Genomic DNA, 16,786 nt, shown 5'->3' on the forward strand with positions numbered 1-16,786 from the left:
CATCACCACGATCGGATTGCTAGGAGACCACCCAGAACTAAGTATATATACCCCTCCTTACGGGAGAAAAAGATTTTTTGAATACTTTCATCTGAACTTCCTTAAATTATAGACTAATAATCTAAGCTGATTCAGACAACAAATGTATTTCTCATTACCTCTAACCCTTATTTCTCCATATTTGCAGGAATGGATTGACCAATCACGAAGTTCCTCAAACTACAAAACATGACATCACGTTAAAGATGCCCATTATTTAAACTTTATTATTTTCTTATTTGTCTATTTCCTTTTCCAATTGGAATCCCATTTTAATACTTGATGGATATTTGTCAATATATATATATATATATGACCTTCTTTCATATCTGGCAAGTGTATAATATAATATATATTATATATATTATATTACAATATTATAATGAGTTATTTAATGTTTTAAAGTATTATATTATATATATTATATTATACACTTGCCAGATATGAAAGAAGGTCCCTACGAAAACCAGTTCGAAGGAAAAGACAAACGACGAAGGCTGAAATTTATTTTTTCTCGATTGCTGAAAAACTCGATTCCTTCATTTTTTTTCTTGAAAATAGCTGAAAACTACCTAAAAAAACTCGAGTCCCTCCTTTTCCTTTCTGAAAATAGCTGAAAACTACCTTCCAACAATGTTACACCTCGTCAAGCTCCCAATGGTATTACACACCATCTTCACATCTTCCCACCTATCCCCTTCCGCTAATCTCTTGTACAAATAACTGTCAAACGTCATCCGCTGCACGTACTCGTCCCCGCACAGCTCCACCAACGCCTCCCTCGCTGCGTTGCTCCCGTAAAACACCCTCTGCAGCAGGTCCATAAACCTAAATGTGCTTATGTATTTGGCATCCCATGCTTTCAGATACTCCCTCTTCAAGTCCTTCTCCTCGATCATTCTGTCCCCTCCTTCCGATGCCTTCACAATTCCTTCCCCGCACATCCTCCCCGATTTCGCCGCAAAATAGATCCCTTCACCTGAGCATTTGGTTACGTACCCGGCTGCGTCACCCACCAGCGCCACCCGCCCCCGGACCCGTATCGGACGCGGATGTTCTGGTATTGGGTGGGCCTCCACTTTGATCACTTTCCCACCGGCTATCTTTGGCTTCACTCTTTCTCTGATTCCCCTCTGGTAAGCTTTAATATCCTGCTTGGCACGCACCGTGCCCGTGCCCACTGCCACGTGGTCGCATTTGGGAAAGACCCACGCGTAGAAATCGGGCGACACGTCGTTCCCAACGTACATCTCGGCCATGTTCTCGTAGTATGCCATTTTCTCGTCCGGCAGTTTGATCCTCTCCTGGAAAGCGATGGCACAGGCGTAGTCGCCGGCCTTTATGGACTTGGCGACTCGGCTGTTGGCGCCGTCAGCTCCGACCACCACGTCAACGGACAGAGCGTGCCGGGAGTTGTTGGCCGTGTAGTGCACGACGTACGGCGCTGTCGAAGAGGTGTTGGGGACCTCGATATCCGTGACGAGGCCGGAGACAAGGTTAGCTCCACGGGACACGGCGCGGGAGCGGAGGAAGGAGTCCAGTACCTCACGGCGGAGCATGGCGATGAACTCGTTTGCCCGGAGGGTCTTCCCGAAGTCCACGGTGAGATTAGAGGGGGATATGATCCGCATCTGAGTGACTTGGCGGTCGATGAGGTGGGAAGGGATGTCAAACTCGTGGAGCATGCAGAGAGGGATGGCACCACCACAGGGCTTGGCGACCGTGGGTGGGCTGCGCTCGAAGAGGAAGGTCTCGACGCCGCCTGAAGCCAAGGCTTCTGCGGCGGACGAGCCAGCGGGACCGGCGCCTATCACCGCGGCGCGGAGCTTGCGTCCGGGGAGGGGTGCGTTGGTGGACAGGGAGGCCTTGATGCTCAGAGTGTGAGGGTGGGAAATCTCAGTTCTGATTGGGAGGGGAAGTTTGAAGGTGCTGGTGTGTAACGGGTGGGTTACTGTAGCCATCGGTGGCGGGTATTGACTTCTAGGGTTTAGAGAAGAGGAGAGATGAGAAGTGGTTCTTCGTTCCTTTCGCTTGTGCATTGGCTTTAGTAAAGGGACGGAACATTGATGGACTTATTTTGTTTTTTTTAATCCATGAACATTGATTGATTCATTTGAATATTTTATTTTTGGCTTTAGTTTCTTTGTTACAGTAAATATGCTATCTTAATACAATATCAATAAATAAAAATATGTTATTTTATTTTTTGCTAATGCTTTCGGAGCACTCTCGACGGACAAAGACAAGCTGACAAACACCTATTCCGCCTCGATCCTCGGACAAATGTTCAGCACTGTTGTTTTGAAATTGGCGGGTTCCTTGCTTGAAGCAAAACCTTCTTCCAAACAAACCCTAGGAAGCCACAAGCACACTCTATCTCTCGCATGCAAGGCTCGGATATGAGGGCTCTGAGAATCTTCTACCCCTACAAGCACTTCCTCAATCCCTCCCTCCCCAAATCCCTCTCTATTCCCCGCCATGTCCACTCCGTTTTTCCTCTCGCCGCGGAACAATCCAGTACCCTATCCGATCCCGAACCCGAACCCACCGGAACTGCCCCTCGCGTTTGGTCTACTTACAGTAACGACCGGAATGGGGGTCAGAAGAAGCCTACTGGGGTGCTCGTGGACATAGCTCGGAGTAAGAAAAAAGGGAAGGAAAAAGTTTCCTGGGTATGCACCGATTGCGGGCACTCCGATGGGCAGTGGTGGGGCTCGTGCCGCCAGTGCAACACCGTCGGTACGCTTAAGCGGTTTTCTGAAGGGGAGTCTGAGGCTTCGGTTTCGGAGGCTGCATCGCGGTTGTGGCTTCCACAGCAAACCGGAGACGTGCGGCCGTTGCGGTTGACGGATGTGAACAGAGGGATTAATCAGCTGAAATGGCGAATTCCGCTGTAAGCTCTATTTGGATTCTAAGAAAGTATTTAATTTCCTGACAAAAATGTGTGGTCACCTTGGTGTAAATTGAAAAATTAAAGCGAGATAGAGTTGAGTATGAGGTTTTTGTTTTAATTACTTAGAACTAGGAATCAATCACTTGTATTGGCTCTGGTTCTGTAGTCTTTTATTTTTGATAAGTCACTTGCTCTTTTTTTTTTATTATTATTTTTTAATGGTGGAGTGTATATTTCCTTAAAAATATATGAGTTCGTTTCTGTGATTGATACTTAGGTATGGACCTTTCGGAGAAGAAGTCTCTAGGGTGCTCGGTGGTGGTCTTGTACCCGGTTTGTCTCGATTTTTCTCTATTTTTATTATTACAAATGACTTTGAGATCATTCTGCTTTGGTTCTCTCTCCTTTCTTTGTGTGAGAAGAGCTTTGTCCGCTAAAAGTGGATCATTGCTTTTGTTCCCTCTACTGTATGCCATCCACCCAATATGGGACTTGGCAAGGCTTTGCAAAGTGGATACATTGAAGTCCCAGATCTAGTGTTCTATTATCCAACTTTTTTAACTTGTTTATTAAAATATGCATTTCCATATCTAAATTTCAGTTAGCAAACTTTAGAAATACCAGGCACACCATTTCTAAAAGCGAAAAATCACATGTGGCAATGCTTGTGATTTTGGTTTGAACACAGAAATCCATTCTTGGAGATTTGTCTTGTCTTGCTTTGTAGAATTACCGTCTGATGGCTACTTACTTATAAACAAAAAAAAACCATCTGATGGCTAATTTTGGTTTTTCCGTTAAAAGGAGCAGTTTATATACAAGCCCACCTATAAAAAAAATAGTTTATACGCAAGCCTGTTGCATGGTTATTTGGCGCCAACATGAAATCCTGCTTTTCTATCTTCTGGTCTGTGATAAAATATTTGTCATTTATAAAGTCTTTTAGATAACTTAGTTCTTGCTCTTTGTGAAATAGAAATTTCAGTGCTTATTTTAGCTGTGTTTTTCTTTTTGGTTTTGAAGGTTCTTTGGTTTTAGTTGGTGGTGATCCTGGTGTTGGCAAGAGTACACTCTTGTTGCAGGTATACATTTTGTTTTAAGGATCAATTTTCATCTTAATAGCTTTACATTGTAGTTATACTTGTGAGTATTTCTTTTCTTTCATAAATTTGCCAAGGGTACCGGATTTTTCCATACCATTGGTTTCACCTGTAGTCATCTTTTCTCGTTAAAAATTCTGATTTCACTTCTTACTTTTGATTGGAAGATTGCTGCATTAATAGCTGAAGGGCATGATCTTGGTCGACCAGCACCAGTTGTGTACGTTTCTGGTGAAGAGGTCATTTTCTGCATTCTAATTCTTGTTAGGCATATTCTTGTATTTTTAATAAAGCACATGAAAGTGAAATCATAATGGTTGATAGGAATTTTTAGTGATAGCTATTCTGAAAAGCTTAATTTTGTTATATCTAGTTGAAATAAGGGAAGTTTCTAACTATTGCTTTAATTTTTGCTCCATTTAGTTGGGGGGAATGTGGCTTGAAATGTTCCAAAACGGAGCTTAACTTTGCTTATTCTGGAATAGTTCCCATAAGCTTTTGGTGTGTAGACTCTGAACTCTTCAGCGAGTGTAACAAAAAAGTGGAATTTGTGATTTCACCATCTTTGTGTTGCACGATATTTTCACTCCCTTAGAAGTTAGTTACTTTGTTTGTTGCAAGTTTCAAACTGTTGTTTCTTCCCTATGCAGAGTGTGGAGCAAATTGGAAACAGAGCTGATCGAATGACGATTGGAGGAGATGAACTTTTCTTATATTCTGGTACCAATGTTGAGGTGCGTGATTCTGGACTTGACAGTTTTAGTTATAATGTATTTTTAATGATTGCTTTGATCTCTGCTTATCATGTTACACTTACTTATATTGTGTTTATATAATTAACTTATTTTTGCTCAATTTGAAAATTGTCTTGCAATATTTGTTAGTCACATGTTGATGTGCTTGGTTGTTGGCTCCTTTGTGTCTCTGGTTGTTTTTCTCTAACTTCTGTCATTGTTTGTATATTGGACCGTCATAGTGTGTGTTGTGTATGGTGTGGACATGCATGCGTGCTTCCTTACAACTCTTACTTTTAAGTATCAAGTTCTATATATTCGGTTTCTCATTTGGTAATTAGGTGATGTGCCCTAGAAGATATGAGCATTTTGTTGCAGCAAAAGAAAAACAATTACAATAGCCAATATACACAATTATATTAGTAAATAAATGTTTAAAGAAAACACTGATGCATGCCAGATACTCGTGTTTCAAGATATAGGGATCTATATGTAGTATGTTATGCTTAGAAACTCCTAGTAGTAAATCCTTGTCAAGTGCTTTTCTAATTAATGGTGACCGAATCTGGACTTTCGTTAGATGTATGCTAGGGCTCTCACACAAGGACCCAATATTCATTTCCCGTGGAGGAGGCTTTGGAGAGATAAGGCGCCCCCCAAAGCAGCTTTTATTGTGTGGACAGCCTCATTGGGGAAGATTCTCACAACTGATAACCTGAGGAAACAAAGGGTAATCATTGCAGATTGGTGTTGTATGTGTAGAGAAGAGGGCGAGTCTGTAAATCATCTTTTACTTCATTGTGAGACAGCTAGGGTATTATGGTATGAGGTGTTCAGTAGATTAAACTTGGCTTGGGTTATGCCGGAGACGGTGGTGGCAATGCTGGCCAGCTGGACAAATGTAGGAGGTGTTCAACAGATTAAAGCTGTTTGGAAGATGATCCCTATATGCATTATGTGGTGTTTGTGGCAGGAGCACAATGACCAGATGTTTAAAGACAAGGAGAAATCGCTGGAGGAGCTTAAAGTTTTATTTTTTAGAACACTATGTACATGGGCCATTGCTGTTGATTTCAATGGCATGGACCTACATGATTTTCTTCTCTATAATGCGCATACCTAGCCTAGGGGCTGCTTTTTGTATTCTTTTCTAGAATTCTGTACATGGCTTTGCCCATTCTTTGATCAATATAATTTGTTTACTTATCAAAAAAAAAAAAAAAAAAAGATTTATGCTAAAATAATTGCTGTTTTTGCCTTCCTTCAGGATATATTGAACAAAATTCAGCCTCTCTCCCCTCGGGTTCTTATTGTTGATTCAATTCAAACAGTTTATTTGAACGGAGTGGCTGGAAGCGCTGGAGGGTTCTCACAGGTTAGAATGTTACTCTTATACTCTACCAGAAAGGGAAAAAAGTCTGGTTTTAGCTTAAGATGTTTGATATTTATGATCTGCTTCTGAAAATGCTTACCATGGCACAATTTTGTTTGAATATCTTATGTGTACATGGTAATGTTTACACCTAAGGCATTTCTTCCATGCATTTAAATTCGCTTATTGGTCTCGTTAACAACCCAAAAGGTGTTCGATATAAAATTGGTTTCTTTTTCTGTTTATGTGCTCATTTTTTTTTTCTCAGTTTGTAAACATATAGGCTCGCTTTGTACCAGAATAATATTTTTACTGGCCATTAAGTGCACATTTTTTATGTGATTTTATATGTGGGTTTCTGGACAGTATGTGCATGCTGATACTGTTCTGATCTGTGACAGGTGAAGGAATGCACATCAGCATTGCTATGTTTTGCTAAGAAGACTAAAATCCCTGTTCTTTTGGTGAGGATACGTCGTCTAAAATCTGACCGTGTCTGTTTATATTGTTCCTTATTTCATAACTTGATATACATTTGTTACTTATAAAAAAAGGACTTACATTTGCTGAATACTAGGACTTCTTTCCATTAATGCAGTTAGATTTAGGCCTTGTTTGTTTTCACAGTTCATCTCAATTCTTCTCATCTAATCATTACAATTTTTCCAAATTCCCACACAAAATAAAATAAACATTTCGACTTTTTCAAATCTCAAAACAAAAATAATATTAAAAAATATATTCTAACAATATTTTATTCAACTTTTTAACTTTAATCTTAACTCATCTCATCTCATTTGCGAAAACAAACGAGGCATTAATATGTCTATAATACTAGTTCTGCCCCTTTTGGTACTCTAGAATAAGAAAATAAACCGAACTTTTGAATTCTTGGGATACATGTTATCTTTATTTTTCACATCTAGGTTGAAAGTTTAAAGCACATCAGTTCAATGTTTCTGTTAAATCCTTCAAGTTGCATTTTACCGGTTGCTGCAATCGAAGTTTCTTTTGGCTTGTATAGTGCTTTGAAATGGCCATTTTTTGTTGTTTTGAATGATAAGTGCTTCATAATGGACTGGAAGTTAGCAAGATAATTTGTGTGGGTGCTAATGATTTAGTGTTACCATTTGAAGTGAACCCCTCTCTATTTGAGGCCAGAATAATTGTAATAAGAAGACAGCTTTAAATGTTAATATTCACATCATGTTTGTAATCATCTCCTGGTTCTTGTGTTCTTTGACTCTGTCTTGCCAGTTATCAGCTCCTATGTCCTAGTATGAATTAAAAATTATATATGCAACCCTGAATATAACCTTTTTTTTAAAAGAACACAGAGAGGGGAGAGAGAGAGAGAGAGAGAGAGAGAGAGGAGTAATTTTCTCAAGTGTTCAACTTTCTTACTTGTCTTCCTGACTTTTATACAAGCATTTTAAGTGTACCTTCTTTCAGTATGATCAGTTGATAATAATTTCAATTGCGGCTGCTGGTAGGGGAGAGAGAGAGAGAGAGAGAGAGAGAGAGAGAGAGAGAGAGAGAGAGAGAGAGAGAGAGAGAGAGAGAGAGGAGTAATTTTCTCAAGTGTTCAACTTTCTTACTTGTCGTCCTGACTTTTACACAAGCATTTTAAGTGTAACTTCTTTCAGTATGATCAGTTGATAATAATTTCAATTGCGGCCGCTGGTAGGATGTATAGATCTTTCTTGAAATATCGTCTACCAATTTGTTTACATTTCAACTTCCATGATTATTGAGTTTTACTCTTATTTTTGCTCTTCTTGTTGTGCCTTTCAGATTGGACATGTGACAAAATCGGGAGAGATAGCAGGGCCTCGTGTCTTGGAGCACATTGTTGATGTTGTTTTATATATGGAAGTTGGTACCTTGTTACCTTTTCTTTTCCTGGATAGTTGGTAAAGCTGGTACTTGGTCACATTTTAGTCTGCCTTTTTATTTTCTTTTATCAGCATGTAGTCTAGGTTTGGGTCCTTTTGATCCGGCATCATTAAATTCGAAGCACACCCATACTTATCCAAGACTTCATCAAGTTAGCTTGTTGAAGATAAGATATTCCTTACATTGGCAGGCATCATGACTTTTATTTTATTGTCAGCCGAGTGGCTTTTGTCATATATCGTGAATGGATTGCACAATTATGCCTGAAATTGATTGCGCATATTATGGTTATGATGCCAGAAACTGACCACTGATATCTTACATAAATGTTTAGGGGGAGAGGTATTCATCACATCGTTTGCTTCGGTCTGTGAAGAACCGTTTTGGATCCACTGATGAGGTATTTCATGGGTATATGCTATTGCTTCAATCCTATTTACTATATGCATTATACATAATTATAATTTTGTCAAATTCTCTTTCTTTGAGCTCCAACTTGACATTTTCGTTGCATTGTACTCAAATATTAAATGCAGAACTGTGAAGCATTAACTTTATTGTCATATTGTCCTTCTATCCTAATCTTAACCTCTGTTGGTTGGTAGTTTTGATTGTGATGATTGTTATGACATCAAAAAAACTATTTTAGGTTCAACTTTGTGTCTGAAGATATTCTTAATGTATTTTTACTCTTATAAAAAAAGTATTCGAGTCCATCTCCCATGATCCAGCATCTTCAAGTCATAAAAAAATATTTTGAATTGGTAATATGGTAATGAAGTTTAATTTTAAATCCTGTCTTACAGATCTCTGTGCAATCTAAATGGATGATTATCTCTTACTTCCTGAAGTTTTTTTCCCAGAGTGTAATGTTTATATTGCTCTCTGCAATTGTGCATTTTTTGAGCCATGAAGTGTTTTAGAATAGGGCCAAAGGTTGAATATTATCGTCATTTTTCTGAATTGTATTTGCCTACAAATCGATCAGAGTTCCTTACTCATTACTAAATATAACAATTGGAAAAATGTTTTATTCTATCCGTGCTGATGGTAGGCTTAACTCTTGCTCTCAGCTTGGAGTACTTGAAATGTCACAGTCAGGGTTGCAAGCCGTTTCGAACCCCAGTGAGATGTTTTTAAGTGAGCAATACTCAGATTCAGACTTCTTAGCTGGACTAGCTGTTGCTGTAATTATGGATGGATCTCGAACTTTCCTTATTGAAATTCAGGTAGCTATTCTGTAGTTATTTTATTTTTTTTGAATCCTTTGTTGCATTGTGCAATTGACTGCATCTTTCTGTGATATTGGAGTATTTACTTTTTGAGGGTTTTTTTTTTTTATTTTATATTTTTTATATTAGGACTTCCTTTTTGACGAATCTGGAGAGTTTAATGATATGGATTGATAATGGTACTGGGGAACTCTTTTTATGCTTGTCTGTGGATTATTGATGCTGGAGTTATATATGAAATCTACAGATTTCTTTAGTTATATGTGTCTTAGACGTTTACTGCAGTGTGTTGCCTTCCAAATCCATTATTTCATGGTTGTCATAGGGAACACATTTTACACTCCTTAGATTTAATCCTTATGCTGTCATGGCTTCAAAACTATTTAACACTGTAAATAGGTGTTACTTTATTCTAGGTGTGCCTTTGGGTCGGAACAATATTATGGTGTGAAGGCCCTTTGATTTCCCTCTGAAACAGAGGTTTTGAATTTTATCAGGATTAAACCTTGGAGCAACCATATATATATATATTTTTTGATGTCGGGGAACCTCTCCAAGGCAAGGCCCTTCGGACCCACCCTTGCAGAGCAAACCCTGGTCCCGTGTACCGCATTCTTGAAAGTTTCCCTACACGGAATTGATTAAATCGTTGGCTTTTCACCTGGGGGTGTGGTCCCAAATGATTGTTTGCACCCATGAGGTGTTGAACCTTGGACCTTGAAGGGAGTGATACCCCAAGACCAAGGCCTTCACCACTTGGGCCAACCCCTTGGGGTTAGCAACCATATTTTTAATCATGGTTAGTCACTAATCTTTGGTGTTCATTGCATTAGCCTCATCCCGTGTGACATTAGTAGGTCCCTCTTTGTGTAAATACTAAACAAGATGGTGAAGTTTTCAGTGAAACTCTGGAAGGTCGATGAAGATTCCCAAGTTATATAGGTGAACCGTGAATGTTATGGGGGTTTTTTTTTTTTGGTAAATATTGAAGCGCTTACAAGGACATTTTGAACCATATTCATTATGAAGAGAAAATTTTCGAAGCACCTTTTTACACTCTTAATTGCTTGACATCTACACTTCATTTGTCTGAAAAATACTGACTTTTGAATATTTGTGTAGGCATTATGTGCATCTGGGTCGATTGATTCAAGGCAAGTTAATGGCATTCAAGCAAGCAGAGCTGACATGATCATTTCTGTAAGTAAGCTGAAGTTCTTTTAACACTTCATGCTCGTGCAATCATTGCTATGTGGGTCTTTATTCTTTTTATATTCAATATTTCACCAAAATCCCCTTGAATGCTGAGTAATAATTAAGTTGAGAGAATAACTTAGAACCGGTTCGTCTGTCTTATTATAAAAAACAACCCACCAATAAGTGATCGCCACGTAGGCAGTCCATTGAAAAACATCAAAAGCCCTCATCTCCTTTGCTCAAACCCCTCATCCCTGTCTCCTTCGCTCAAACCCTTCATAGCCTCCAGCGTCGCAGCCCCTCAAAGCCTCGGACCCGTCGAAGCCCCTCGAAGCCTCCAGCCTTTCGCAGCCCCCCTCTCAAAGCCTCCAGCCCGTCGCAACCCCTCGAAGCCTCCAGCCGGTTGTTTGTGGTGCCGTACGTCGCCTCCCATTCCAAGACGTCGACGTCTTGATAACCATCAAAAGCAATTATGTCCTCTAATTCATTTTTTCTCAAAACAGGTATTTCTATGTGCGTTGATTCCCTTTCAATTCAATTTGATCCCAATCCTCTTTCCTTCAAGACACAAGTTCATGTGAATCTCATATGCTCTACTCATTCAAGAGCCGTGTTCTCCTAAACGTGCCGCTTTTGTTCTTTGTATAATGTATGTGATTATTGTTTCAACTTCTTTTCTTGGGCTGCGATCAAACCTGGCTCTTCGAGTTGCTGGTTGTTCATGATTTAATTCTTTATTGTGTAATTTTTTATTATCGAGGTGAAACTTAGTGCTTGGGTTCTCTGCCATTGGATGGTGGGTGCGGCGGAGATAGTGGAAACTGGTGGCCGACGGAACTGTTGGGGCTTTGACTGAGGGCACTGGAGTGGGGCGTTCGACGGATCTAAGTTTGTGAAGGGGGCGTTCCTTCGACCGGGTTGAGTTTCAAGAGATGTTTTGGCAGGGGCGTTCGACTGGGGCGTTTGGGAATGTGATGATCCTCATGTTAATTGTGTTGAATCGCTGATGTGGCAGCGTACAATTGGTGGTTGATATTCCCTTAAAAACAGCCGGACCTCTCCAAAGTGGCTCGCTCTGTTAAGTTGAAGGTCCTTTGAGCTATAAAATCCACCTTATCAAATTTTAGTTTTCAAATGCTCAGTGTCACCCTGCTGTTCTAGTCTCACAATACCAAGCTTCGCAGGTTCTGCTTTGTTCCTGTTATCTCAATGATATGTTGAACCTGGTAGCTGCATTCAGCAATCAGATTAGTCCAACCTTTGATTTGTTTATACGATCAAATAGGCCAAAGTGGTTGTCCATCTCCTGACCCTTGGAAAACTAGGAACATAAAGTGGGATTACGATGGCCATGATAAATTTTTAAACTATACAAATTGAAGAAGAAAATTTTTATTGCTATTTTTTCAGAAATTAGAGGAAGATTTAAAACATCCTGTACTGCAAGAAGAGATACGACAAGACCGGAACCTTCAATCCTTCTTTCTAAACTGGGGTGCCCGTTTGGCCGTTTCCATCACTTTGAATCTGAGGAATGAGATCTTTCCTCAAATCTAAGAAAAACTGTTTGGCTCAACTTTCATATAATTTGAAAATCCCAAAAAAAAAAAAGTGGTTCTTATGTTTCTTAAAATATATTTTATCGCATATTTTTAAGCAACCAGAGAGTGGGGCCCAATTTGTGAACTGAGCATATTGAGTCTCTTAAATTGTAGGTTCTTATGAAGCAAGCTGGTCTAAAGCTTCAAGAACATGTAAGTTGCGTCTTCCATAGTACTTATGCTTTGCAATTAAGTTTTCTTCTCTGTATTTGTGGCTTATAATTGGCTTCCGTCAATTAAGTTTAAAATGTTTAAAGTTCTTTCAGGATTTTGGCTTAGAAATGGAAGAGAGAGAGAGTAGTAAAATCTTCCAAATGCTCCAAGGATGTTGAAAAAAGCGAAAACCTTGATTTGTTTTAAAGAAATTAATGTGGAACTATTTTTCTAAGTTTATGAAGTGAGATGAGGGAAACACATCATGATTTTAGGAATGGTTTGGATTCAAAGATGAGTTGAGATGATTTGTGAATAGTAGAATAAAAGTTGAATTAGTTATTATATTTTGTGTGGAAATTTGGTAAAGTTGTTTGAGATTTGAAAAAGTTGAATTGTTTATTATATTTTATGTGGAAATTTGGGAAAGTTGTAATGATAAGATGAGATGAGTTTGAATTCAAATGAGGCGCTGTCATCTTTATCACCAATAGTACACTAATGTGAGAAGGCACGGTAGCTTGTAGCAGATTTTTCAATGAAACTATTTGAATCTTGATCGATTGTCAAATTTGGCACATGGTTCTAAGATGCTAGTCTCCTAGATGAGTCAGATGTAATGGATATTGGGGGTATATAGGACAAAAGAATCCATAAAGAATCTTGTCTATGGAATAACTTAAAAGTAATTTTAAAATGGCATAAATTTAAATTCGTTGTAACAGTATCAGACTATGGATATTGTCAATTGTGATTTTTTTTTTTTCTATATTTTATGTGTTTGTCTATAACTTAATTGTAAAAGCTGTTTTATTATAATTTTACATAATAAAACAGATGATGCAGCTAATGGTGATAATTAGTGCAAAGAAATATGTTAAACCTGTTATGCTATCTTTAAAGAAATTTTAAGGACCTACTTGGCCCATTATTGGTCTTTTTTCTTCATCTAGTTATATATATATATATATATATATATATATATATATATATATATTTATAAGAAGATATTTTATTGATATTGAAATTCTTCATCCAGTTATATTACAAATGGTACTTTCAATTGCTAGATTTTATTGTCTGCTGTACCTGTGTTCATTTTACTTCTGATTCCCTAGTTCTTTTCTATTTTGGTGGGGGGTCTTTTTTGATAGGCAATCTTCTTAAATGTTGTGAGCGGGGTGAAACTGACTGAAACTGCTGGTGATCTTGCAATAGCGGCAGCAATTTGCAGCAGGCATGTGTTTTATGATCTAGTTCACCTTGTTACCTTTTTACAACTATTATACTCTATATCTTGTAAAGTATATATGGGGCTTTACATACTTTATGATAATTTTCGTAGAATTTTTCAAACATTCCACAGCTGATATAACATGTTTTCAAAGCATTACCAGCTTTGAAAGGTGTGGAAAGGATTTTTCTTTTTCTCTCCTTGGAGTTGACTTCACGTGTTTGTGTTGTCCCGTCTTCAGTTTTTTGGAGTTTCCCATTCCCAACAGTACTGCATTCATTGGTGAAGTTGGCCTTGGTGGTGAGCTTCGCACGGTAAGCAGATATTTGATTATCCTTTTCCAGTTATGGAAGCTTCTTTACATTCCATTAGTGGTATTGTTACTTTCAGTGCTTAACATAGCTTTCATGCATAAATTTCCTATGCCCAACCTCTGCCATTCCCTTTTTTTTTTTTTTTTTTTTTTTTGCTGCTGCACTACTGGAAAATAAATTACATAAGGCAGGGAAAGTATTATTTACTGAAGTGAGTAAGTTTGGCAAAGCCAACCCCCAAGGTTGGCTCAAGTGGTAAAGGCCTTGGTCTTGGCAGTATGCTCCCTCCAAGGTCTAAGGTTCTTATCCTCTTGGGTGCAAACAATCTCTAGTGCTCTCGGACTGGGGGATTTTCTCCTTGAATTACCCTAGATGCACTTGCAGAAAATTCCTTGCCGAGGACCTGTGCACCCCCGGAATTAGTTGAACATTTTTTTTGGACACCTGGTACCAACAAAAAAAAAAAGTTTGGCAAAGCCCAAGGACGTTTCTAATGGCCAATTTTAGAGCAAGGCAAAGGACCTAATTCTGATTGCAGACGTTATACCCTTGAAAAACACTTCAGATTGTTGTGGTGCTTAGAATTTCTTTGAGCGATGTGAAGTTAAAGTTACAGGTTGACATCAGCAGTTATTTATTTATTTATTTATTTACTACGTCTTAACAGTTCTATAAACTTTTTTATTTTGACATTTTAGGTAACTAGAATGGAGAAAAGGGTAAACACAGTGGCAAAACTGGGGTATAAAATATGTATTGTTCCCCAGTCAGCTGTGGAATCATTAGGATCTCAAGGTTTTGAGGGAATGGAAGTCATAGGCTGCAGGAATCTGAAAGAGGTTATCAACAGTGTGTTCAGGACGCACTGAAATGAAGCTGTAGATCAGTTTTATTCCCTTTGTCGCATTAAATTTCGTAGATATAAATACTACAGAAGCACCAAAATGTACATACAAATCAGTTTGTTGCCCTTTTCTCAGCCCCATTCTGTTTTTTGGGGTTTTCTTTCATATGATTTGATGTGCTCCATCAGTGATCGCCACCAGCCCATAGGTTACGATCAACATATTTTTAAAGATATAATATCTTTATTAACACCAAGGACCCCAAGATACTTTGTCGTTTTGAACTTTGTCAGAAGAATTTAATGCCAAAAATGTTGTTGCCATGGAAATAAGAGATGAAGCATCTCTCGCCCAGTGCATGATTCAGAAATCTACAATGAAGTGGGGACACGCAGACTCGTGTAAAGCACATCTGTTAGTGCTTGAACCACTCAGATTCTTATATTATGTATTTATCGTATGGTATTTTCACAACCACAGTAAAACCTTATGAATCACTACTTGGCGCAGTGATCACTCGGGTAGGAACTACATGCTATCAAGCAGCCTAAAAAATGAATAAAAAAAAAAAATGATACCCGAAAAGAGCACAACATTCCAAATAAGGAGCCGCTCAAATTCGGAATCTGCTGCTAGCCACTTCGCAAAGCTGTGGTTGCTTCTATGGCATATTGTCCCAAGCAAATTGGAATGCATGTTATTCGTAAGACTTGAGACACAACTGGTTGCCATCTTCGAGTACCTCAATTCCATCGCTAATGTGCTCGCAATATGACAACGTATAGCAAACAACAACGAAGCGGGATAATACAACCAAGCATCTATAGTGCAAGGTCTCGTTTGTTTTCAGGAAACATTTCATCTCATCTCATCTCACTTCATCATTACAACTTTTTCAAATCTCCACACAAAATAAAATAAACAATTTAACTTTTTCAAATCTCAAAACAAAAATAATATTAAAAAATATATTCTAACAATATTTTATTCAACTTTTTAACTTTAATCTCATTTCATCTCATCTCTTATCTGAATACAAACCAGCCCTAAATCTTCTGAGATATCCAGAAACCCACGTCCTGTAGTAGCCTATTTCCAGAACGATTCTGCTAGTCGGGTTCGCATGCGGTCAGAAAAAAAGCTCTTGTCCTGTACCTTAGGTTATTTACTATAACCATGTGCCCATTTTCTTTTGAGTCTTTTCTCAATGTATTCAAATAGTCCACCAACTCCTTCAAGATAAAAGGGCGACTCCGGAATCAACAGTCCACATCTCGGCTAGCAAGAGTCTCATAGATTGCTATGAATCCTGTATGGAAATATCTCAGATACAAGAACTATGCGAAGCTGGTTCAATAAACATTTATTATTATTATTATTATTATTATTATTATATGACTAAGAACTATCGCAAGAGAAATATTCAGTTCTCCTTTCAATGTAAACTCCTTTCACAGGAACATAAAAAAGCACATGTTCAGGCCCAACCCAACAATTTCTTAACAATGGCTATTGAAGGAATGAAGGTTATCAGTGTAGCGGCCCATTAATTTGACGATACCGATACCATTCTCAATGCTTTCTGATTCTATATGGGCTGGCACTAATAGCTCGTTGTGCCTCTTCAACAGCAGTGTTAAAGCCGAAGGACTTGTCGATGACCTGAACCAGAAAGAGTGCAAAAGATCCAAATTCCAATATACAGACATTTTCAGTATCAAATGAAAGTTTTGCATTTAGAAGATGGGTATATGCATGGCTGTCAAATCCCAGAAGTTGATCATGGCTTGAAGAGTACCAGAATGTCATATTATCAATCGTCTTGGGTATTCCTGCCACTGCAACTTTAAGGCCACGCCTTCTAATTTCCTGCATTATACGCTGCTTTATAAATAACTAAACGATATCACCTGCTAACATTTCTAACTCATTGTCAATCCACCGACATAGAAGAGGGCCTCCCTTGTGAAGCCTACGTTTGGGTTTGGAGGATGCTCTCTACAAAGTTAAGACAACAGCATTACCCTCATCCAAAATCATTAACCTTTTTATTTTCTTAGTCGGCTCAATTTCTTCCTGCTATTATTTACCTGCACTGACGAACAATCTCTAATACGGGATGGCTGGAGACTGCCCAACGAGAGTCATCAGTATTTTTAATTTCCTGCATTTTGTT

The 16,786-nt window shown here is 38.6% G+C and overlaps 2 protein-coding genes across 4 annotated transcripts; one reads left to right on the plus strand and one right to left on the minus strand.

Moving 5' to 3' along the window:
* Positions 1-643: 643 nt before the first annotated feature.
* LOC121259523 (geranylgeranyl diphosphate reductase-like) lies at positions 644-2,236 on the minus strand. Its single transcript, XM_041161139.1, has one exon. It carries the CDS (start codon positions 2,076-2,078, stop codon positions 660-662), a length of 1,419 nt encoding a protein of 472 aa, XP_041017073.1. The 5' UTR covers positions 2,079-2,236; the 3' UTR covers positions 644-659.
* A 34-nt stretch (positions 2,237-2,270) lies between these two features.
* Positions 2,271-14,862, plus strand: LOC121259058 (DNA repair protein RadA). Of its 3 annotated transcripts, none has more exons than XM_041160541.1 (15): positions 2,274-2,932; positions 3,210-3,265; positions 3,956-4,014; positions 4,200-4,271; positions 4,683-4,766; positions 6,034-6,141; positions 6,540-6,608; positions 7,933-8,013; positions 8,369-8,434; positions 9,108-9,263; positions 10,389-10,466; positions 12,179-12,217; positions 13,372-13,454; positions 13,693-13,765; positions 14,464-14,862. In XM_041160541.1, exons 1-15 carry the CDS (start codon positions 2,424-2,426, stop codon positions 14,632-14,634), a joined length of 1,704 nt encoding a protein of 567 aa, XP_041016475.1. In that variant the 5' UTR covers positions 2,274-2,423; the 3' UTR covers positions 14,635-14,862. The 3 variants fall into 3 exon arrangements, with proteins under 3 accessions (XP_041016492.1, XP_041016475.1, XP_041016484.1); XM_041160550.1 differs by having other exon boundaries at positions 2,276-2,932; positions 6,540-6,602; XM_041160558.1 differs by lacking the exon at positions 14,464-14,862 and having other exon boundaries at positions 2,271-2,932; positions 13,372-13,499; positions 13,587-13,716.
* Positions 14,863-16,786: the final 1,924 nt, after the last annotated feature.

The sequence above is a fragment of the Juglans microcarpa x Juglans regia genome, chromosome 1D (genome assembly GCF_004785595.1).
Source record: "Juglans microcarpa x Juglans regia isolate MS1-56 chromosome 1D, Jm3101_v1.0, whole genome shotgun sequence".
NCBI lineage: Eukaryota > Viridiplantae > Streptophyta > Magnoliopsida > Fagales > Juglandaceae > Juglans > Juglans microcarpa x Juglans regia.